The sequence below is a fragment of the Dermacentor variabilis genome, chromosome 1, assembly GCF_050947875.1.
Source record: "Dermacentor variabilis isolate Ectoservices chromosome 1, ASM5094787v1, whole genome shotgun sequence".
In the NCBI taxonomy this organism is placed as follows: domain Eukaryota; kingdom Metazoa; phylum Arthropoda; class Arachnida; order Ixodida; family Ixodidae; genus Dermacentor; species Dermacentor variabilis.
Window position 1 is genome coordinate 175867644 of NC_134568.1, and position 24812 is coordinate 175892455.

The window sequence follows — 24812 nt, forward strand, 5'->3', positions numbered from 1 at the left end:
AAAGTTGACTTGCTCCAAGCAAAGGGATGTAGAAGATAGGAGTCATGGAAGTTCATCTTCGCATGCTTGAGCCATCGCGAGGGAAAACAAGGTGGAAAGAACATGTCGTGGCGTTGATGGTAATACGATGTAGGAGTGGCCGCTGCCTTGTTAAGGCTGCCTTTGACGTAGGGTATGTCTGTCTGGAATTCGGCAATAAAAGCAAGATGCTGGAGCTCCCTAGGAGTACGGGTGGCACTGCAGGAATGAAAAGCCGAAACAAGGGCTTTGTGGTCGGTAAGAATTATAAATTGTTGCCCTTCAAGGAAGTACCTGAAATGCTTCACTGCGAGGTAGGTTGTGAGGAGCTCCTCTCCGAAAGCACTGTATCAGTATTCAGTATCACGTAACTTGCAGGAAAAGAAGAAGATGGGGGCCCATGCACCATTAATCCACCGATTAAGAGTGGCTCCCATGGCTTCCGAAGAAGCGTCCACCATAATTTATTTAATATGAGCATGCCAAGCTGACTCAGCCTCATACATTTGGGTGATGGAGAAGGGCAGCTTGGTCTTAATGGCGGTGAAAGCTTGATCAATGACTGTGTCTCAAGGAAGTGTGGTAGACACGGCTTTCGAAATGGAAAGGAGTGCTTCAAGATGCTGCACCAACTTAAAGCATGCAGGGATGAAACGGTGATAAAAATGGATGAGTCCGAGAAAACGTCGCAAGCTACGTGTGGACTTTGGTAGCGGGTAGTCGATGATGGCCGGAACCTTGTCAGGCAGTGGAGTGATGCCATGATTGGTGATGTGATGGCCGAAAAAATCGCTCTCCGGAACCTCAAACTGACATTTGTCAACATTGATGACGAGATCGTAATCACGAAGTTGAGTGAAAAGTTGACGTAAATGTGCTTTGTGGGTTTCAGCATTGCTGCTGGCAACGAGAAGATCATCTATGTAGGCAAAACAAAATGGTAAGCCTCTGGTGACTTCATCTATAAAACGCTGAAAGGTTTGAGCTGCATTGCGCGAACTGAAAGGCATGCGTAAATACTCAAAAGGCCGAATGGGGTAGTTATAGCAGTTTTTGGAATGCTGGCTGGCTCAACAGGGATCTGGTGATACGATCTCATAAGATCAATTTTTGAATAATGTTGAGCTGGTTATAAAAAAGCAGTGCAATCCTGAATATTGGGTAGCGGGGAGCGGTCGGGAACAGTAACCACATTCCGTGCTGTGCGATAATTCAGTGCGCCAGTCATTGTTCTTCTTAGGCACCATGTGTAGTGCGGATGACCACGAGCTTGATGACGGACGAATTATTGTTAGATGCAACATATGCTCGAATTTATTGCAGGTAACTCGAAGTTTATCAGGACCGAATCGGCGGGGGCGGCAGTGAACGGGTGGGCCTATGGTAACGATACAATGGGTTACCGAGTGTTTACGGGTTTTATCCATCGAAGACTATGTAGTAATCTAAGCAAACTTGTTGAGTAGAGCTGCATAGGGTGAGGTGGGCAGTCTGGTGAAAGTAGGGTTGAGAGCAGTCAGGGGCAACAAAAAACAGTTGATTGACAGACCCGTGATGTTATCCACCTGGCGACAGTAGCTCATGTCCACGAGCAGATGAAAATGGCTCAAGAATTGAGCCCCTAAGATGGCATAGCAGACGTCTGCTATCCAAAATAGCCATGGCAAACTTCTCTTAAAGGGCCCCTCACCAGGCCCCATAGCAAATTTTGGTTATACGCTGGAAGTTGTTACGTGTCCTTCGGGAAGCATTCTGCAACAAAAATTTTTCAAGTCTACTCATTAATAGCCGAGATAGAAATATTTCAGTGCCGCGAACCCGTGATTTCAGCAGGCGGGCTCCACTGCATAGCGAGACTCCCTCTCCACTCACCCCGTCTAGCCTTCGCAAGCGAAATTCCTTCCCTGCGTTTTCCCATGCCCGACCTTGAGGATTATGTGACACATACGTGCCTTCAGTTTTTTTTTTCTCGGCGATATGTGTTTTCCTCTGGCGGCGTTGCGCGCGAGCTATCATTTCGTGCAGCACACAATTTTGCACGCTGTGCACAAGGACACATGACTAGCGGTACAATTCAGTGCTACACGAATACTTAGGCAGAACAAGCGGATCACAGATCATGATCACGTGCTGGAACACTGTAGAAAATGGCATAGTTTCGATACCTGTGCTCGTGACCGCACGACCATGGGAACAAGCAGACAAAGTGGAAGTACATCTCTCTTGCTTTAGTGCGAAGTAAAGCAAAAAACACTCAGACATTCTATTTGTGTGTTTTATTATTATTTCTCTAAACTTCAGTTTGTCAATTCAAGCAACAGATTACACAAATAACAGATGGTGCCTTGAATAATTCTCGAAGTCACGTGTCACCACGAGCGACGTCACTTTGCGGATTCGAGTACGTAGGTGCAGGGATGCGAGTATATCATCCTCCGGCTTGGAGCGTGGCAGCCGTGAGGAGAAGGAAAAACGGCATGCCGTTTGAAATTTCATATCTTTCCACGGCGCATAGTGATTTAATACTTAGCAGACACGATCGTTACCATGCAACGCATGCTCCGTGCTTGTCAGTTCAAAATGGCCAGACCTGGTGAGGGGCCCCTTAAGACCGAGATCGAGGGTAAGAGACTTCTGTTTGTAAGTTACGGGGACGGAAGAGTTGATAGCTTGTAAGGGGATTGACTTTACACAGAGATGCCAGTCAGCTTCGGACGCAGGAATTATGCTGACCTCCACACGATTGTCTACCAACAAACGCAGTCCTGTGATTCAGTCGGTTATATGGAAAAAGCGGCTTGATGCATGGCCATGATCGCCCACCGCTGTTGACGACCGGCCTGAGCGTTTCCCATGTGCCACGAACAGGGTAACACACATGGACGAGCTGCAGCGCGAAAGCGTCAGTGGTAGTAACACTCGGGTTGTTGAAACAGTGGTTTCATAGAAGGCAGCCTAAGAGGCTGTAGAGTTCAATAGGGTCAGTCATTGAAGTTGTGAGTGTTGCACGATTCCTGACACAAGTCGGTGACTTAAGATGCGAGCTCTTTTACTGTTTCCTGGGGGGAATCCACTTCAGGAAGTGGAGAGCTACGGACAGCATTTATGACTGCCGGAGTAATGTCCATCATATTGTCGGCTAGTTTGGCAAGCTCCGACAAGGGCTTATGCTTAGCTGTGATATGAGCCATGCGTATGTTGGCTGGAAGACATTGTAGAAACAACTCGCGCAGTACAGCTCTGTCCAAGGAGTCTAGTTGATCACCACTGACGTGTTGCAGTTGATGTAGAAACTGAGTTAAACGTCAGTCACCGAGTTCTTCGTTGTTAAGGAGCTGCTGAATACGCCGATGCGTAGGCCGGATGAGACAATGAAGAAGAGCCTCTTTGATTGTTGTATATGGCGTTTCCTGATGTGGCTGGACGGGGCTGTCATGTATCTCGGCCATGGCCTGTAGCGGCAAAGCTTCAAGCAAGAGTTCATATTTGTGAAACTCTGATGTGACGCGATAACGGTGGAACTTGTTCTCTGTTTGTATAAACCATAATGTGTGATCGGCGACCCATAGCTGTGGTAGGGTAATGGTAGCTGTCCCTCTGCAACCTGACTGGTTACGGTGGTCGTAGGAGCGAAGTTGAAGTTGTCGGGAGTCTGGGTTTGATCAATTGAAGGTTGTGTTCATAGTCCGGGTCACCAGTAACTGTGGAACCACCAAGCACAGTTAAGAAGAGCACAGTGGCTTTATTTGTACATCCCCTCACTTGATATACTCCATCATTTCTAACTGCTCTTCCTCATCTCTTAAGCCGTACCCCACTATTCATTCATGTCTAAAACCAGCGACACGGCAGAAGAAGAAAAGTTTGCCACAGAGGAATTGAAGTAAATGCAGGGCACAATTAGAAACTCCACCTGGACATTCAAGTACAAGCCTGATGACATAGTGACTCCTCATTATAATTCTTTCTCTAGTACTCAACCACTCATAATAAAAAGATAATTGAAGTTATAAGACGGAAGAAAATGCTATTTGTCTACTTCTATGTGAATCTTAGAAAAAAATAACTTTTTGAGGTTACCCTTGACAATGACGTGGGCAGTGAGAAAGTTTCGTTTTCACTTGACTCTGTCGCCCACGCGTTCGCGTTTCACTAGTTTCATTATTGCATAGTGCTGTGCTGGTTTTGCTGGCTCATGAAACTCGCACCAACTGCAAGCAGCAGAGAACGAGGCCTATCGCGACGAGCGTCAAAGATTGTGTTTATGTATGATTCGGCACGCACTTTCCTTTTCTGCACTGTTGGCTCTGTCTTCTCGGTTTCTGGCCGCACTTCTACGTTTTATGCAAGAAACCGTAGCACAGCCTGTTGGGCACCATTTTGCTCACCAGCGGCAGTACAGGGAGTTGGTGCATGTGCAACATCGCAACTCCGTGCTCACGACCGGGCGATTTGAATTGTCCTAGAGGTATGCGAGCCCTAAGAATGCAATTTTCTCCTAAACTAAGTCTTTTCTTGGCATTAAACAAGCCCTACGAGGTTTCTGAAATGGTATTTTACAGTGCATGTTGACTTAATATTTGCTTTTAGTGTCCCTTTAACCTTAGACGCTTTACATGTGCTGTGTTTTTGTCGCCCTAAAAATTTTGATTGACCCTACAGAAGAGTTTAAACAACGCCTCATTAGGTTTGGGCCTTACAAACAGGCAACGTAGCACGTACACCACTTGGGTGCAATCGCATCTGCAGAGTATCGGATGGCTGCATGGCTGAAGACTGCTGAAATTTCAGACAGAAGCCTACGCACCCTTCCTCTTGAGGAAGCCCCGCTTCTAGCCAGAAAGTCAAGGTTACACGCACAAATGCCTCTACATTTGGCACACTACCTGCAGTGTCACCGATTGTGGCACAGGTCCTCCGTAAATCGTCCAACGTAGAATGTGTAATACCACCACTGGGGATGCGCCGTGCAGCAAAAATAGGAAGGAAAAAAAGGTAGGGCATGGGACATAAAAGTGACGTGGTCCCTCAGCTACAGTGTGGGAAAGAATGTCGCTTGTGGACGCTAATCAAGGCAGACGGAGTGGGTCTACGTTGATAGTGAAGCTGGCGGCCTTCTGGCAGCATGGCAACGGGAGATTGTGCCGTTTCCATTCTATTCTAATAATAGACAGATTTAGAATAGTGTTTGCAACCACACGTGAACGCATTACGTACGTAACAAAACGGTGTGGACCTCACTCCGCATGCTCCAGCATTATTAGTCTCCTGTGCTTTATGTGTGTTATGATAATGTACGTTATTTAGTGAATTTAACGTTTGCAATGTTTACGGACGCTAAGGAATAGCGTTGTTGAATATGGCGGCATCCATGACTCGCTTCAGCGTGTATTCTCGTGATGGCTGCGCTCTGACTCGCATTGATTGGCAGTAACTATTAAAATGAGTTTTTGCTTTCTCTAAACTCGCCTGAAACGTTAGTTATGAGTGCATAGCGCGTCCAATTTCTGAGATAGTTTGGCGATACCGGCACCCGTAGGCCTAATGAGACGCGTCGGCATAGCAACAACAGGATGGTTCTAATGGATTGTCATGTTTGGATACGTTGGCATGAGGCACCAGACAGCGCCCTGTTTTATGTCTTCCTTATGTCTGTGTTCCTGTACCGTAAACTAAAAGTCTTGAAAGGATGCGAACCATAACGGCCTGCAAAGGTGATTACATTTAACGTACGTAAGGCGGCAAAAGCTATTATAAAACTGTCTAATGAACCAATTTGAAAAATTCTTGTTGTAGAATGCTGCCTAGACAGCACCCTACAACTTCCAGCATGCAAACAAAATTTGCAATGTGGCATAGTGAGGCAATTTAAAGGGATCCCCACCAGGCCCCATTGCAAATTTTGGCTTTAAACTGGAACGTGTAAAACACTGCCTAAAGAGTGTTTTACCAAATAATTGCTCGAATCGGTTCATTATTAAAGGAGAGAGAAGTTAACTGTTCTGTTAACCATACTTCCAAGGGTTAAGCATCACTGCGGTTGCGGCTAGGGTGGCGTTAGGGCAAGGAATCCACAAAGTCCATTGACTGCTACGTCAGGTTGTAGAAAATGAAAGAAAAGGGTTTCTTGGCTTAGTTTCACGGCTCCATTACGAACGCCCACTTCATGCAGGAGCAAGTTCTTCTCTCTATCTCCCCTTTCCACTCTTTCTCTTTTTATCCCCCTTAACCCTTCCCCCCGTGCAGGGTAGCCAACCGGAACTACCTCTGGTTAACCTCCCTGCCTTTCTATGCATCCTTTTCTCTCTCTCTTTAAACGTCCAAGTTCACATCAGGACCCTCTGTCCTCACTCTCGAAAAGTCTCCGCTTTTAATCCCTTCATCTTACCTAGGCAAGTTGACTAGGGAATCTGAAGACTGACCAGCAGCAAATCATACTCCTCGTCTTCGTGGCGATACCACACCCATGCTCGCAACAACACAGGGTAACTCCGCCTCTGAAGAGACTGGTTTGGAATGTGTGGCAAGAAAGCAACCTGCTCCTCTCAGGTCGTCGACGTTGTTCCCCTCCTTTTCATCCTTCGCTCAGGCTGCCAGGGAAAGGGTGAGGTGACGGCCTTTTGTCGGACCCCTCAAGAGTCGATGTCCACGCTGCGTTGACCTCTGGATAGGCGCTGATGGGTGGTGGTTTGACTCGTGGTAAACGTCCTAGCTGTGACTCCCGAATCGTCGTCGTTCCCCTCCTTTTCATTCTTCGCTCAGGCTGCCAGGGAAAGGGCGGGGTGAGGGCCTTTTGTGGGACCCGTCAAGAGTTGGTGTCCATGCTGTGTTGACATCTGGATAGGTGCTGATGGATTGGTGGTAGTTTGACTCATGGCAGATGTCCAGTTAAAGACTTTGTGGTGTTGAGACATAACACTGCCAACAGAGACAATCCCTCCGTTGTCTTTAACTAGCATCTGCAATCAGTATTTCCCTGCCTTCTCTCACACTGGAGCTAAGGGACTGCGTCATGTTCATGCGTCAAGCCCGCCTTGTTATTTCTTTTTTTTTTTCTTTCTTGCTGCATTCGCAGCAGCGGCATTGTGCTTTCTGCATTGCATAATTAACCGAAGTCATATGTCATGGTGAGTGATGTAGCTAACAATGCGTTTTACATGGGCACATTTGTGAGTCTTACCTTTACTCTCTTGCTGGGAGTGAAGCTACCTTGAGATGGAGTGCACACAACACTTGGTTTGAAGTTTCAGCTGTTTTTGTGGGCGAGCCGTGCTGTAATATTTTGTGGACAGTCGTTAGTGGGTGATGTATGTGCTGCGCTTGTCTGTTAAACATGGCCAAACCTGATGAGGGGTCCATTAAGAAGTTATTTAGTACAGTTCATGCCCATTGCAACGTATCCACATACAGTAAGGCCTCGTTAATTCGGATGTCACAGGAACGAAAGAAATGTCCGAATTAAATGAATGCCGAATTATCGAGGATATCAAGAAAACAATAAACAAATGCTTACTATGTTAACACGCTTTTATTTACTGAATGAATGGGCCAATCATGTTTCTATTTTGCGCAAAAGCTGTGCGGAAGCTGCACTTCTCGTCATCTTGTGGCAGATTAGCGCTCACAGCATGGCTGCGGTGTGCGCTTTCATCTGAGACAGGCTTTTTACTACTGCTCGCACATCTCGATTATTTTTTCGCCAGTGAGCTGGTCCCTGTCCATCACAATGTAGCTGGTGCTCTTCATCTTAGAAAGCTTGTCAAAGTGAAACTACTCCTTGCCAAAACCGCTGCGGACGAAGCCTCGGCAGCTGTCGACGCGACCTTGCGGTGCCGAAGGCGTGTGGCCGATGCACGCAGTGAGTCAAAACAAAACTACGGTTTGTTTCAATTGCAGACAAAACCGCAGTCGCTATCAACACGATCATGGATGGCGACTACACAGTTATAAAGGCACCGCAACTGACGCGCGCACCGAGCCAAAATGAAACCACCTTTCGCTGCCACCACTGTGGACGAAACCGCAGCCGCCGCCAACATGCTCATTGAGTTAAAGCAAAACTACCGTTTGTCACCATTGCCGCAGATGAAACCGCGGCCTCTATCGACGCAGTCATGAAGGCATGCGGCCAACGCGTTGCTGTGCGTGGCGGTAAACGCAAGAATAAAGGTTTTAAAGGCAGAAATAGGCACGAAGCATTCTGGCATTGCTGTCATTCACGTGCTATTTTCACTAATGACTATGGCAATGTGGACTAACGATGCACTAATGCAATTTCTGCTCTTTCGCGTTACACATTTGCGATGCTCCAGCGCTCACCGAGCTGCGAGAGTTGTCTGAATTAACCGATGTGTGGCCAAATATGTCCAAATTAACGAAAGTTTCATTGCATTAGATAATGCATACTCCTGCCAGGACAAAAGCATGAGTCCGAATTAACAAGGGTGCAGTTAATAAGGTTTTACTGTACAACATACTTTTGGATATAATGGGCTATTCGTCTCGCTTAGTTTGGTCTGCCCATATTATCAACGCAACCAATTTCGCATTTAATGGACCCAGCTACAATGGACTGTCGGTTACAACAGGCAACTTTTTGGGCATACTTTGACTCCTCGATGTAAATGCACCATACCTTGCTGCAGCGATGCGTGCGTGTGACAGTGCACTGCATGCAACTATTTCTGGCCACTTGGTGAATTTTCAAAAGTGGACTTTTTTTTAAGCAAAGAATACACTTGCGAGCAGTCTCGCATGCAGTGCAGCGGAGCCAGACGTGGACTCTCAAGTTGAACTTACCTCGTACCACATCTCTCATTCGTTCTACACGTTTGACAGTGGTCATTGCATGTGGTGAAAGGTTAAATTAAGACATCAGTTTATACTACCGGCCAATGTTTTCTGTGAAGAACAAACCATAGCCATCGTTTGTGTCGTTGGCAGTGCCAATGTGCACGAGCCGGGCGGTTGGCAATGGCAGCACTGGCTCGTCGACTCGCCGCCATTGTGCAGGCCATTAATCTTGCCGTTGTTTGGTTGTATGTGTGCTGTAGGGCAGGGAAACTTCCATTCATCGCCAAGAAGCAGCTGGAAAACGGTGGACTAGACAGTGCCGTACCGCATACTTGACAATTACCATCTAAACCCACTTATCTATAGTTATTTGTTTTAATGTTGATGTGTTTATAGTTTTTGCTTTCACTTACGGGATTGACCGAGTATATGCAATGTTTCTCCATTTCACAACATATCGTGACCCCAATTTTAGGTAGAACAGACTTCGGATAGAATGGACGATTTTTGTTGGATTATCAAGGTTTGTTGTAACGAGCGTTGGCTGTAACTGGCTGGTGCATTAACGGCCTGCTTGCTTTCATGAAACTTGGTTACCAAAATGTAATGGCAACCGCAATCATAACTCAGATTAATTTGCACTCAGGCTACACTACTTTCTGCCCAGCCACACCACACAAAATCAGGATCTTGCCGTCACAGAATGCAAGCTGTAAAGTTACGTATTTAGTCAACCATAGCTGCCAAATTGTGGTCGTAGTTAAATGTTCGGTGAAACCACAAGGCTCCGAAATTGCGTTCGCGGCAACGATGTTCACGACACGACTTGCGCAAACCAAGTCCAAAAATTTTTACAAACAACAGTTCAGCGCATGAAATATTGGCTGCCATTTTGCATTGGCTTTATGGTGCCTATGGCAGAATTGTGAATAAGCCCGAACAATCGAGCTTATTCAACATATTAGTTGATGACGCAGACCAGAAAGCTAGTGAACATTTTTCTCCTCCGATTGTTTTTGAAAATATCTTAAAGCTTTTTCTCGGCAAGCAATGTGAAATACTGGAAAACGTGCAATGACCAGTGTGTCACTTCACATTTACTCTGTGGTGTTCTGCTATCTTAACTGAAGGTCGCCAAGAATTAGATTACCAAGGGCATGGCGCGAATGGTGCTCATTGTGCCTTGATGGGTGTTGTTAGCGGTGGTGACTGGGAATATTTCTCGGTTCATTGCGCACGAATATGTTTAATTAGCTAAATTTATAAATTTACCTCATCAATGATATGTCAATGAAAGAGTTGTAGATGACGTTGATGAATGACCGATAACAGCATTTTAAACAACCAAGGATTCGTTAAGTTTTTTTTTAACGAGAAAGCCCATGAAATAAAATTTAAAAATGCTGTGACCATGACAATGCTTATGCGCACCAAAGACTGCATCAATATTTACGCAAACTGTCAAATAAGGGCACTGGGAACAAGCTGCGCACTTTTCTCTCACTGCGTGAGCTGTTTTTGGCACGCGTTTTCGGTCCCTATCAAAGGCGAAGTAGCACGATTTTGTAACAATTGGCTTTCTGAACCATTGGAGACCTTGGATCAGATTTGCACATTCGTACTATACACAGTCACTACATGACGACTATTACGTCTGAGACTCTTATATTCAGGCTGTCTACCAACCGGGAAAACCAGAAATTCTCAGAGAATTTGAATAGTCTGGAAATAACTCTGGGAACTTGTGCTTCTATCAGGAAAAATTAGCTGCAATTTTATTGAAAGGGAATGAAAGTCGTGTTAATGCTGGCTTCAGTAACAGACGAATCGTAACGAATCGGTATTGACGCCATGTCATCGGCACAAGGTGTTCCCAGAGTAGTTAACGACAGATTTTCCAGACGCCTGATTTTTCGGAGATGCCCGATAATTTGCACGGCTTCGCGGCACCACCACATACTCCATAGAGTCAATGTACATTGCCCTGACTGCAGGTCTGAAATGGCATTAATCAAAACCACCACCGCCGCCTTGAACCAGTGCTCTTGCACGCAGATCCGCTGGCAGTCGTAGCCACCACCGCGCAACGTGAGGCCTAGCTGCTTCTACGTTCGCTAGCTTCTTGCTGTGTGGTGCCGTGTTTTTCATTGAAAGAATTCGCCGCTGTCAGCAATGGCACCGACTCTGCCTTCGTAATCCTCGCGATTGGCTTCGAAGCTGGCAAAGCACAGTGCGTTGCGTAATGCCATTCTCCGAAAATTAGCTTCGCCTCAATACATAAATCTTACGCGGTGAAGCGTAACAAGCGTGGGAAGGGGCAATTGTCACGGGACGCAGTATGTATTCCTTCATTATACACGCGTGTGCCCCCATCTCCTGCCACAGTACGAGCACCGATATGCCTAATAAGTGTACTGGCAGGCCTTAAGAGTTTTTTCGAACGTGCCTGTGGCAATTTGAGCCCTTAGCTCTTTCGTTACCGTGAGAAAATGGTAGTTTTTTATAGGTCTCGGAAAAAAAAATATTTATCTCTACAAATGATATTCCAGCACACATTGCAGCATAGAATGTTGTGCATAATGAAATTCTTTTTCCAAAAACATTACGTTGCCAAACAAAATATTTTTTAGGTAAAACATACAAATTGTAGAAAGCACCATTTTTGCTGCCAGTTGGTGAAAACAATAAAAAAACGATATCTGCTAAAACATTAATATCAAAGGAAATTCGGTATATACATTTCAAAGATAAATAACCTAGGAATAGTGTCTGAAAAAATAAATGCTCAGTATACCGCCGTTCTTCGGGTACAAAAAGGAAACTAAGCCCACTTCATCGCTCATGCCATGCGATGAAGCAGTTCCTGAATTTTGGGAAGCATAGGTGCACTTCGCACTTTTCCCACAAAATGTCTGGTATTTGTTCATCTTTGCGGTCCTCGTAACACATTTTAGTTCCATCTTTTCATCATCTTCTGAGGATGGTCCGATGAGAAGTCCAGGGAATGTACTTCACCAGTTTGTCTAGAGTCGTACACCTCTTCCAGGACCAATCGCTCTAAGCATAGCTGGGCAACTAGAAGATTATGCATCCCAGCATATCTGTTTGCGTTTTTGCAGATTGTCTTTATCACTTCTGCTGAGAAGAAGAGCAGAAAGAAATCTCATGGCATTGCGAACTGTCTTGTGCTGATCTGCAGTGCTGGGCCAAGATGTGCTACAGGTGCCCTTCTTGGCGTGAACGGAAGTTTCTTTGCTGCCGATGGCAGCACATCATAACCAAGCGAAGTGTGCACCCTGAAGATAATCAGGAGAGCTCTCAGGTCATGCCAAAAGATCGGCAGATAAGTGCGCACAAGGAAGGAAACCACTCGAGGCTGTAACGGAAACTTTGTGGTGAACAGTTGCGGATGTCCCATGCTGACTCAAAACATTGTCGCCGTCAGAGCTTGAATCTGCTTTGCTGTCGTCTTCAGAATCATAACTCGAGTCCTTGTTACTAAATTGAAGTGTGGGTGCAGCATAGTTTCGAGCACGACACTTTTCTCGCGATGCAGTTGCGCGGGATGATTCCATGGGAGCCACTTTCAATAACTGCTCAGTGACACCGGCAGCGCCCCTTGCCTAGATTTTATGAGAGAAGCGAAACCAATAGTCTTGAAAACTGGTTGAAAATGCCAGGTCCACATGCTAGACATGCGGCGGACCTTCAGAAATACACTTTGGTGGAATAAAATGACTTGGACTCCAAACCAAAGCTGACTAGCGAACAGCTGGCATCATTTTCGGTTAATTATTACCGCTCAGCACTGTCAGACGGCAAAGCCGGCGATGCAGTTTAATTCTATATGATTTAATAAATCTTCATTAAAATTAAATACTAGTTGCTTGTTCATAATGAAACAAATTGCTGGCTCTCTCGTAATCGGGAGTAGATGTAAGCATGAAATGGCAACCGGCCAAGCAGATTGGTTGGATATGAATCTTAAAATGGGTGTAGTGCATGTTCGCAACGGCACACCCCACCATGCCGCACCACACCCCACCACGCCATACTGTGCACTGGTCCATATAGACGCTGCCCAGCTAGAAGAAGAAAAGCGGCTGAAGGCAGCATGACAGGCAGCGAATGATGTCAGGGAGACAGAGCGCACTGCCCATCTAGAAGATGAAAAGCACCTGTAGGAGGCGCCACGCAGTGTGGCACCATCTCTCGAGGCAACACAGAACCTGCACTGCAAAACTTGTTGACCCCTGGCGTTCCATGGAGCACAGACAATCCTGTTTCAGTACCAAAAGATGACATTGAAGTGTATGATGGCCTGTATCTAACTTTTGAACGTCTCTGTTGGAAATGACAAACAAAACTTCAGCGTACTAGAAGTTGCAGCTTGAGCGATATTGTGAACAAACATTAGGAAGAACTCGGAAGCAGCATGTTTTTGTAACTTGTTTGGGCAGTAACTAGCGTATGTAATGCAGTCCTGTACGAAAGGTTGGGGGCCAGAGACCACATTTTCTTAAGTTTTGACTAGTTGCCCGGATGATCTCGTTTTCCTCTTGCAACTTGCCTGGTTCTTGTTTGAGTGCCCGGATAACGGCTCTCGCTTTTGGCTCAAGGTCACTTGAAGGTTGCCTACAACGGGAGCTAAAAGCATTTCATGCTTTAAAAAAACTCAACTAGCATTAACACAAGCCTATAAGCATAGAAAGCACTGTTCACAAAAAGCCCTTGGTCATGTTTTTCTTCGCCGCATTTGGTTGGCGCATCCGGTATGTAACTTGATGGTAGTTTCTGAGAAACCTGTATGGGTTTCTTTTGCATCTTCATCCCACAGTAAGGTGGATGACAATTTTTCCCTGTCGAATTTGCTCACCTTGCAGGCTTCCATAGAACTGATCTGCCGTAACCTAACGGTGTTCTGCAAAGTCAAATAAGGAACACCTTTTCTTCATATGCCTGTATGTCACCAATATTTATGTTTACCCAGCTGCTCCAAAAACGTGTATTTACTGCTTCAAAATGGACAATTCGTGCTCCAAGCCTGCTCCAAGGGGCCAAATTTGCTGCTCCTAGAGCTGCTTCAAAACTTCCTTGGCCGCTTCCATTCCTGCACTGTTTTCTTTCGAAGTAATCAACTGAGGTGGCTTAATGCCTAGAACATTTTGCAGCTAAGCTCAAGATTGTGTTACAGGTTTAATAACCAGTTGTGATAGGCATATTCTGGTAGGGGCAAAATGTCCATAATGCCCATTTACTATTCTTTGGGTGCATGTTAAGGAACCCCAGCTGGTCCAAATTAATTCGGAGCCCTCAACTGTGGTCTCTCATAGCCCCTGTATTGCTTTGTGGCAAATTTAAATGGTCGGTAAGATGGTTAAATGAGTCATTTTAAAGCAGTGTTTGTAGTGTGTTTGTCTTGAGTTAATTTATTGTAGCACAAAGATTATTTTTCAGAAGCACATATGTGATCTGTTAACATCCGTTAATTTCCGTTGGTGTAATCCATTACTGGGAGTGACTGGGTATACTCAGCTAAAGAGAATGTTGGTACATTGAAATGCTTCTTTTTTTATTGTGGCTATAAAGTTACCTGTATGCGAATATTTATTTACGGCTCTTGCTTTTGATACTCAGTACTTGTGGTCAGTTAACTGTGATGTGTGATTACAATTGATGTGTGATGTGTGAACACAATTGAATATGCCTGCTGACATACTTTTCTGGTGACATTGGATATTTTATTCCATGATCATATGTTTTGTTTTTGTGTCTTTCAGCAAACATAACCAGCCTGATTGCCAACATGAATGACATTCAGCTGGCCAATTTCTGCAAAGTTTTGGCCATCAGCCTATCAGACCTGGATGTGTACGAGCACAAAACATCATGTAAGCTCTCCCTTCATAAGAAATTTGTTATGTAAGGAAAAAATCTTAAAATTTGTGAACATCTCAATTTGATGACCAGTATATGCTGGGTCACCGTCACATTGAGGTGTTCACAACCGTTTGTCAGTGCAGTGTAGTTCAATGAACCCATGGCTTTTACGGAAGGCAGACGATTGCTATTGCTATGTGAAATACTTGTGCATTGCATGTGGAACTAAAAACCAAAGCCATTTCATTGCTGTGGTGGTGAGAGTGACAGCAAATGCATAAGTTCTGATGCCACTAGTGAAGTTCTGATAAGTTCTGATGCCAATATAGCGAAGTCGTACTTGCAGCAAAAAAGCTTCTTTAAATTGCAAATTTCATTCATTTGAGGTTTTAAAGTTTCAGCAGGAAAAATAACTGAACTTTTTGCAGGAGAACAAAGCATTCCTGTTAGATAGTTCCTTTTAATAAGCACTTATAAACAAATCACAAAAAGGTCGGGCCATGTTAGCACAGCTATGAGTGGCAGCGCACGCCGTGCAGATCGTGCCAAGAGCATTGCATCGACGTGGCTTGCAGGGTCCAAGACTTGCATAGTGCGGCGCCATCAATTTTGTACATCATGGCTGACCGCGCTTAGTGCCCACAGCCGATGCCCACAAATTAAAAACAAAAGTGTAAAAAGATAACGGATATTCATTCTGAGCAACAAAAAAAAAAAACAATGAAGTCGGTTTTGCCAGCAAGGTTGAGCATTGATGGCGATAACAGAGAGACAACTACACGATGTAAGGTTCATAGTTTTATCGGTATCACCCACTCTCAAGTAAACATTAACAGATCTCACACAATGACCACGAACTCGCTGTTACAACACGAACAAACGCTTCGCACCATGTCTCGGAGACTTGGGAGATTACATGACCGCCAACACTAGATGCGTGGGGGGGAACCCAACGAGCACCAAGGCACGAACCGAACCATTTGGCTCGGCCTTTGCACTTGCCATATGCGTGCTCGATCACCTTACGGTGCGTTCACTCCCTCCCCATCTCCCTTGCGCAGAAGCGAAAGGAATCGTTGGGTCTTGTGTTTCTGTGCGTGCTGCAAGCAGCTGCTGCACGACCCCGCCTCCGCAAGTGGTTTACCAAGCATCAAATGCCGCAGCGGTGCTTCCAGTTTACTGCGTCCCGGCGCACGCCTTGACAGTGATTTTGCCGCTTGAACTTTTCATGCGGAAGGACGCTTGAAATAACTTTTCCCTTGACCGATATTTTTAAAGTTTTTTTTGCTAGATTTACTAGCCATACAGGCTCCACGTACATGTTTGCAATGGCCAACCTCGTTAAATCAAAACCGTGTCACGAAATTAATTGCAAAAAAAGATGCATGGTTTCCAGTGGAATAAGATCGGGAAATGAAAATAATTTTTACATCGCGAATTTTATTAAATCGAGGTTTGACTGTATAATTTTTTTACTAGTGCTTCTTGTTAAGAATACAATTTTAATGTTGGCTACATGGCTAAAGCTGTGAAAAAAAAATGTTTGGAAATTTTTAAAATCTATCTTTTGCTTGAAATAATGTCAAATTTGCCTCTCATGCTAACAGTCTAACTTACAATTTGCTCTATGCCATAATGCGTTGGCATTTATGTAGCTTTATCGCAATTCCATCCATTGAACTATAATAAGAATTATCATAAAGAAAGTGTGTGCGTATCATTGAAAGACCAAACACACACACAACTGGCTTTTCACAAGGCTATGTTTTGAGATAACAGGCCCTAATATAAAAAATTATGAGTAAATTTCAACAATCCTAGTTCATTGCACTCCTTGATATTTACATGTTGAGAAAAACAAGACTAAAGATGATAAATTGCATTACGCACAAGAAAGCAAAATGCTGGTTGGATGAAATACTACATACTTGTAGCAGAGCCCTCCTTGAGCTTTTTCCTTGTCTTGTCGTATTACTTCGTGTTTCCAAGCATTGAGACACTAGTTGAGACACTAGCTTGAGACATTGAGACACTAGCTACACATGCTCATGTCATCATTTGCCTTGTGCATGTGGCTTGCAAACCCTTGCATTGGCTGCTTTTGTGTCTTAAGCTATGTCAACAGACTGCCAGTAACACACAAGGGATTCTTCTTGTGGAGCTTATAGAAAGGGCATAATGAAAAAAGTAAGGAGTTGCTCCATGAGCATCGATACTTGGCAGAATAGATATGAACAAATGCGTCTGGTTATTGTGCTGCCCCTTGTTAAAATTGAGCTAATTTATATCACAATAGTGTACTTTTCAATATATATATTATTGATGTGAGCTAAAAGTTGTAGTGAATTGACATATCACGGGTGTGAAAAAAAATTTGTCTCAATTTCCTGTTTATCTTGAAAAATAAAGATCAAAAATACAATTTTTTGAAGAAAATTGGTATTCAAGTGTGACATCATACCTTAATGCACAGTTCAAAAGTGAGCAGCTGTTCTAATTCATTGTTGTGAATGCATTGCAGCTTGTAGCACTAGCTGTGACTTTGGGTACAGTCGAATGCCTTCATAACGAAGTGCATGGGGCCCCCAAAATCCTAAAGACATTATGCAGGTCACTTTGTTATAAAGGTCACGAACTATCCCTCTTGCAGTATAGCATTCTAATTCAACATTTTCGACATATAGCATTTGATTAACACGTTTTTGCTGCTCAGTCCATGCCCGAAAAATTGAGCAGTGACTGTATAATCATTTCCACACACAAACTGTTGCAGGGTGTCTACCAATTGGGAAAACCGGGAATTCTCAGGGAATTTGAATAGTCTGGAAAAACTCGAGGAAAACTCAGGGAAATTGTGCTTCTGTCAGGGAGAATTAGCTGTAACTTTATTGAAAGGGAACGAAAGTCGTGTTAATGCTGGCTCCAGTAACAGAGGAATCGCAATGAATCGTCATTGACGCCGTGTCATTGGCACGATGTATTGCCAGAGTAGTTAACGACCGATTTTCCAGACGCTTTTTCGGACATGCCCGATAATTTGCACGGCTTTGCGGCACCACCACGTACTCCATATAGTCAATGTATATTGCCCTGACTGCAGGTCTGAAATGGCATTAATCAAAGCCGCGACCGCCGCCATTTTGATTATTTCGCTGCCTCGAACTGGCACTATCGCACGCAGATCCGCCGGCAGCCGTAGCCACCACCACGGCAACGTTAGGCCTAGCTGCTTCTACGTTCGCTGTTAAGCTTCTTGCCGTGCGGCGCCGTGTTTTTCATTGAAATAATTCGCCGCTGTCAGCAATGGCACCAACACCACGTTTGTAATCTTCACCATTGGCTTCAAAGCTCGCAGAGCACACACAGCGCGTTTCGTAATGCTAGTCTCCGAAAGTTAGCTTCGCCTCATTACAGCAGTGTTAGGCGGTGAAGCTTAACAAGTGTGGGAAGGGCAATTGTCACGGGTCACAGTATGTATTCCTTAATTATACGCGCGTGCACCCCCATCTCCTGTCACAGTATGAGCACTGATATGCCAAATAAGTGTACTGGCAAGCCTTAAGAACTTTTGCAGACGTGCCTGTGCCAATTTTAGCCCTTATAGGCAGTTAGAGACATGCATTAATTTTTTTTCGGACTGCCCGATTTTTAGGATGTTTTTGCAGCCCCTAGGGAGTCCGAAAAATCGGACGTTGACTGTACAACTAACCAAGAGGATGCTTCAAATGATCCATGGGGTGAACGCGTGGCAGAAGGAGGATGAGAACAGGAAGGACCGACGTCCTGAAGAATTAACGGGAAATGAAGCGTGCCACCACCTCTTTGAAGGAGCTTGAGCTCAAAAAACAAAGCTTTGGCTGATGCCGAGATGCAGGGGTCCCTCATTCAAACCAAAATAAGCTATTTAAAGCAGTGAAACCCAACACTGAGATGTTTTGTACGGGCTGAGAGTATGTCATTGTCAGGACAGTTGAGATTGACTTCCCAGCTGCTGAGAGAGAATCTTAGTTGTGACAAAGTTCAGACCTCATACCGATGAGCTTGCTATCAGTTGATAGAAATAGTTCATATTCAAAAAATATTTACTTATGTGTGCATCTCCTTACATTCGTATTTGAAAATGTTCGACCCAATTTGCAATGGGTTTTATCATTTTTTTCACTGTGCATTTTACTAACACCTTCCTTCTGTTTTCTTTTTAAATAAAATAGATAAAACTCCTTACTATTCAAACTGAATTAAGTCATTTTTTTGTTTCAACGTGCTTACTAGAGAGTGACAGCATCGGGCAACATGGTGTCAGCCTGTCTTGACATAAAACAAAGTTCTGGCTCATTCAGGGAATTTAGCATAAGTGCTCAGGGGAAACCTGGGAAACTCAGGGAATTTATAAATGTCAGCTTGGTAGACACCCTGTGTTGTCACTGAAGAGCAACAGTGCACATGTGTTCGGTGCAGAGCGCGCATTGCTGACAATTGACCAGAGGATGAGCTTGTTGCTTTGGCAACCTTTATGCATCTGCCACAGAACACCTAAGCGCATACCGCGACATCAAGCGCACTGCCACTGCCTTTGTTTTTTTTTCTCTCCATTCCTTGTGCGTTCGCTTTGCACCTCCTACTTCTCCTCCGTATTGCCCTCGTCAGTCTCCCCTCGGCCAGGATTTCTCATAGGCAAGTGTGCTTGCGGCCTAGCTCGTCTCCGGCAGTCACATTATAACCAGTGTTTTGTCTCGCACTATAAGTGGTGCGCATATGCATGGAGTTTTACAGGAGTGTAAACAGAAGTCAGAAAATACGATGTTATGTCCGGTCCTGCACAGTAAGAAGTTATGTATTAGTAGTTTGAACTGTACAATAAGACCTACATACCTGCATTTTAGACATCCTTGTGCATGTGCATGCCAACTTTGGCTGAGATTGAGTCATATTAAGTACAAGAATTTTTGTGCACAAGCAAGTGAAAGCAGCATAAGATTTAAAAATGAAGTTTAAAGTTTCTAAACATGTTTGTTACTATTGTGGATGAATTTGCATGAAATTCTGCCAGAAGGCAGATCAGTCTTTCCTGAGAAAGTGTAAACCTTCAAAATTCAGCTGCTGCTGCGTGGGTTGTACCCTCAGCACCTTTGTGAGCTGCCTCCTCCAGGCAGGCTTTCTCTGCTGTACTGTGACAATGAAATTTAGCTTCGGCTGACCATTTTCCTTGATTATTCTCTAATCTGTCTTGTTGCTCAGAGTGATCAACTCCTGTAGAACCTCCTCAAAGCCTTTGTGGCCCTTTTTGAACCACAGTGTGGCTATAGACATGTCCATCTTCACAATTGTGCATGAAGCAAATCCTGTTTTGGGTGCAGCAACCAAATCTAGCTGTTGAGAGGCTCAGCTGTACTTAAGATTTTGCATTGAATACAGCGACACAACAGCTTTTCTTCAGTCAGCCTCTCGTATGTAGGAAGCATATCCTTTGCCTGAGTGCTGTTGAAAATTGGAAAATGAGCTGGTGCTGGCTCAGCCAGGGCTAGTGCTCACTTGTTCTTATGCCAGGAAAACTTGCCATCTGGAAATCCTCATCAATTGAGCATGAATGGAAAAAATAAAGCCCATGCACCTACCATGCCCCAAGTAGAATAATTTTTCGCAATCTTCTGGTCGGAGCAGCACCCTGATTTTTTAACACATTAGAATAGAATGTTGCAGCATAATTTTGTAACCAAAATTTAAAAATTTTTTTTCTGACAAGTTCAGTTTTTTGACCCACATCTTCCCTTCGAACCTTTTGGCACCTTAGGCCAAAATTTAATTTGCTGCTATTTTGACCAGTCTGCTTTTATGATGGCACAGCCTAATTATTTCTTCATTCCTCGATAATGTGATAAAAAATAGGTTAACTGGCAGGGCAGCAAAGTGTCTGTTCTTTTTGTTTCCTTTTTGTTTACCTGCGAACTTTACATATTGCATCATCGCTCATATTTGTTGAGGCAGACTGATGTGTAATGAAAAAATGGGTTCCTTTATTTGAGAGAGCAGTTACTGCCATTTGCATAGTTGTATCCGATTATAACAAGTGTTGTCCATGTGCTACCAAGCAGGCTGTAACAAATTATTTCTTGCGGCTGCTGATTGTGGGTGAGAAACAATGCAAATGTACAGGTGAATGCTCTGAAATTCATTGAGAGCGTATGCTTTTCATGCAGTGTATGCCCAGTGCAAGGAGAAAAACCGCAACAACTTCTCCTGTGTTCGCGACATCAATCAAGGTATAGACTTTCATTGTTGCCATTAAATGCTCTGGTGTAGAGTACAGGCTGCTTATAGCACTATTACTGAAACACAGAAAATTCACTGATGATTACGATGCTCCCTTATACGAAATTTGAGCGCAGCTCTTCAGGTGCTTTGAATTCCACCGGTTGCATCTCTCATTGTTCAGAAAGAAAGCATGAACACTGGAACGTGTGTCTCGCGTGGAGCTCATTTTCTAGCGGCGGCGGCAGTGCGGGTGAAGTAGAGCATGCGATGTGGGCCCAAAGCACACACCAGCGCTTCGTTTCCATAAATGTTATCAGTAGACGCTCTCACCCAGCGTTCGCTGCATGCCTTAGTAATTACGTCATTGGCCCACTATGGCATATGCTAGCATAGCACCATGTCTTGTCTCATGCAGCACTCTGCTACTCTGTTTTCCTTCTCACCCTTTCACCATACTCTCCTCCTCCAATTTCCGCTTCATGCTTTCAGTTTAGCCTCCTCCTCCGCTTTCATCCTCGTGCTCTCTTAGCTATCACCATCTTTCATCCCTTGCTGCACTCCGCATTCGCTCTTTCATCCTTCGCTGTGCTCATTTGCTCAGTTATGCCGAGGGGCGCCTAAGAGCTATGCTCAGAAATGTGACCACTATAACTCGTTATATCTGGGCCAGCCTTGAAACTTCCTTGCAGGAATGCATGTGCTATTCAACTATTTATTTGGACTTTGCAAGTAATGCCTAACACTTTGCTTGAATATAGGATGTGGACAGACCAAACGTCCTTTCATAAACAAGCTAGGCTAATTAGCGTGAACACCCATAACTATTAAAATTGTAATTTTTTTCCAGACTAATGATTATTCTTGTGTCAAAGGAATACAAATAATGTTTTGAAAGAATTGCCAGTCTAAGCACATGGTGGGAGTGCTTTAATGTGGCTCCAGTGTGCTTGCTGGTGGAGGAGGCGCTGTGAATGATGTCATGTTGAATTCTCTTACCTTCTTCTTCTGTCTTGTTCTTCAGAGGTCATCTTAAATGTACCTGGAATCCTCAAGCGTCTGGTCATGATAGCTTGTGCAAAACCTTGTGAGTAAAGCTCTTTTTTTTTAGTTAAATAATTTACGTTTTGCTTTTGTGCAGTTCCTTGTTTGGCTCAGCATTGTGCTGCATCCACTGGTTCTTTTTGTTGGTTTTTTTTTTTTTTTTTAGCAAAGCTTTGCTTACTTTCCTGGGTTTGGTGCGACAGCCTGGCTGCTGGGTTGGTCGCTATCTCGGTGGATATATTTGTGCATATACCTACGAAGGTTTTATGAAAGTACCGGCGAACTGACTTATGCAGGGTGTCCCAACTAACGTTAGCCAGAGTTTAAAAATATGTGAATGCCACATAGCTGGACAGAACCAATGTTATGTTGTTTGCTGTTGCTTGTAGATACTCAAATTATTTTTTCATTCTGCCTAATTAGATAATTCATCTTAATTAACTTCTTAAATATTATAATTAGATGAAAAGTGTGACTGAAAAAATTGCAGAGCAACATAAAAAACTCCTGATACAGCTTTCTGTTGATCAATACATGCTACATAAGTCTTTTTCCGAGCGTGAAAGAATTAAGACTGTCTAATTAGTTGGAATTTAAAAAATAATTTGACTATTTCCGAGCGACGGCAAACAGCATTACCTTGGTTCTGTCCAGCTATGTGGCATTCGCATATTTTTAAACTCGGGCTAAAGTTAGCTGGTACACTCTGTATATAACCCTTGTATGCTAACCAAGTATGCGCACCGCTGTTCTGCGTAACAAAATACCTTTCTACATAAAACCCGAACATGTAATGTTGGCTCACAGCCATCTCTAAAGCACAACCACCTGTTAATGCAATGATGTTTTATGTTTAACAGATTCTTTGATCTACATTATTTTCTTTGATTTAGCCACTTAGTATGTGCCACTGGGTGCCTGCCTGTTCTTGGCCAATCCTTCGGAATAGGAATGTTCCATTATTACAGTAAAAGCTTGTTAATTTGGATTTCATGAGACCGAATAAAATGTCCGAATTAACTAAGTTATCGAAGTTGTCGAAAAAACAATAAACAAATGCTTCCAAAATCGTTGTGCATTCACTTACTGAATGAATCCACAAATCCTGTCTCTGTTTAGCATAAAAGCAGTGTGAAAGCTGCATTTCTTATCTCGCAACAGATCAGCACTCATAGCGGCGAAGGCCTTGCACTCCATTCACAGTGAGGCCGTGATGCAAGACCTGCGTCTTCATCCGAGACATGCTTTTTAATACCTTCTGCACATCCTGATGTTTTTTTTTATCAGTAAGCTTGGTCGGCAACAGTGCATCTGTCCGTAACGATGTGGTTGGTAGGTTTGATACCAGCGTGCAGGCCGTGGTAGAACTGTTCATCCTGGACAGCTTCTTGCATGTTTGTGACATTGCAGGCGCATTGCACTGCGTCAAAACAAAAGAACTACCTGCCAAAACTGCTGTGGATGTAACCAGAGTAGCAATTGATGTGATCATAAATGGCAACCATGCAATTCTGAAGGCACGTGGCCAACACTTACCAAGTCAAAATGAAACTACTGCTCACCACAACCACTGCAATGAAGCCGTGGTCGCTATGAACATGATCATGGGTGACGACCATACAGTTCTGAAGGCAGTTCTGAATTAATGAGAGGTTGATACCATTCAATAATATATACACCTGCTGGGACCAGTGGATGAGTCCGAATTATCCTATTTTCTGAATTAACGACAGTTGAATCAACGAGCTTTTACTGTATTCTTACATACAATGTCAGCTTGCAGATATCTCTAGAGCACACTGATCTTATAATAGAACGGTGAATTATATTTCATGGATTCATTCATACACTTCATTTTGTTTGATTTAACCATTCGGTATGTTCCACTGGGGTTGTGCCCTTTCCTGGCCAATCCTCCAAAATGAGTATGTCCCATTGTGACGCAAGAAATGCAGAATCCCTATATGTTGCTTTATACATGTAACAATTTTCTATGCATACACCTGTCATCACCATTCTACCTTCCCTCGTCAAGCATCATATGTCACATTCATCCTTGTGACATTGCTGTGTACGCATCTTGCGCTATGCATACACCTGATTTAGAGTTTGCCTTTAGGCATAGCTTGTGAACAATGCAGTGCATTAACATAAAAATTGCCTGACAATACAGTTGTCGCCTTTGTGGGGGGTAAACATACACATTACATGAGATTAAGCTTTGCATAGGATGTAAGTAAACAAAATTGTACATATCGCCATTAGTTGTAAAATATATAACAGCTAAGCTTCGCATTGATTCTAACACGTGCATTGGATCTGCTTTTTCTTTTTTTAAGAAAGATTCTAGATTCTTTTAATTGTTCCTTCACTTGGGAAGTTGGCTCATGGTAATGCAAACTTAATAGGGTTGCATATTATTCCATGACTAACCTGAAGTAGATCCTAGAAGTTTTTTTCATATATTATGCCAGAGAAAAATTGCTTGTTAATAACACAAACAGTGCACGGTTTTGAACCATTTATTCATACATAATCCCAGTAAAGACAAATACACAAAGGGGTTTATAAGCTAGGTTAATTTGATTTATTGATATTTTAATACATTTCAAGAAAGGTACACGAGCTTAAAGGGACTGATTACCTACCAATTTTTAAGGACCTAGTTTTTTATGACGCAACGAAAAGCTAATCCTCAGCAGTGTTTACATCTGCAGCGGTTACTTCCAAAAGTGCATGGATATTTTGTAAGCAGAATTATTCGATCTGAGTAGCCTTTAAAAAAGAGAGTCCCCTTCCAGCAGTGCTGAGATGTGAGAGTGATGCCG

General features: G+C 43.7%; 1 protein-coding gene across 2 annotated transcripts in view; it reads left to right on the forward strand.

Annotated features, from left to right (window-relative positions):
* Nucleotides 1-24812, forward strand: part of LOC142588399 (short transient receptor potential channel 4-associated protein-like) — a 127631-nt gene that overhangs the window by 20823 nt on the left and 81996 nt on the right. For both annotated transcript variants that reach the window (XM_075700058.1, XM_075700069.1), the window contains exons 7-9: nt 14592-14702; nt 20889-20951; nt 21965-22027. In XM_075700058.1, the coding sequence (XP_075556173.1) occupies nt 14592-14702; nt 20889-20951; nt 21965-22027 (237 nt within the window). The remainder of the gene's footprint in view (nt 1-14591; nt 14703-20888; nt 20952-21964; nt 22028-24812) is intronic.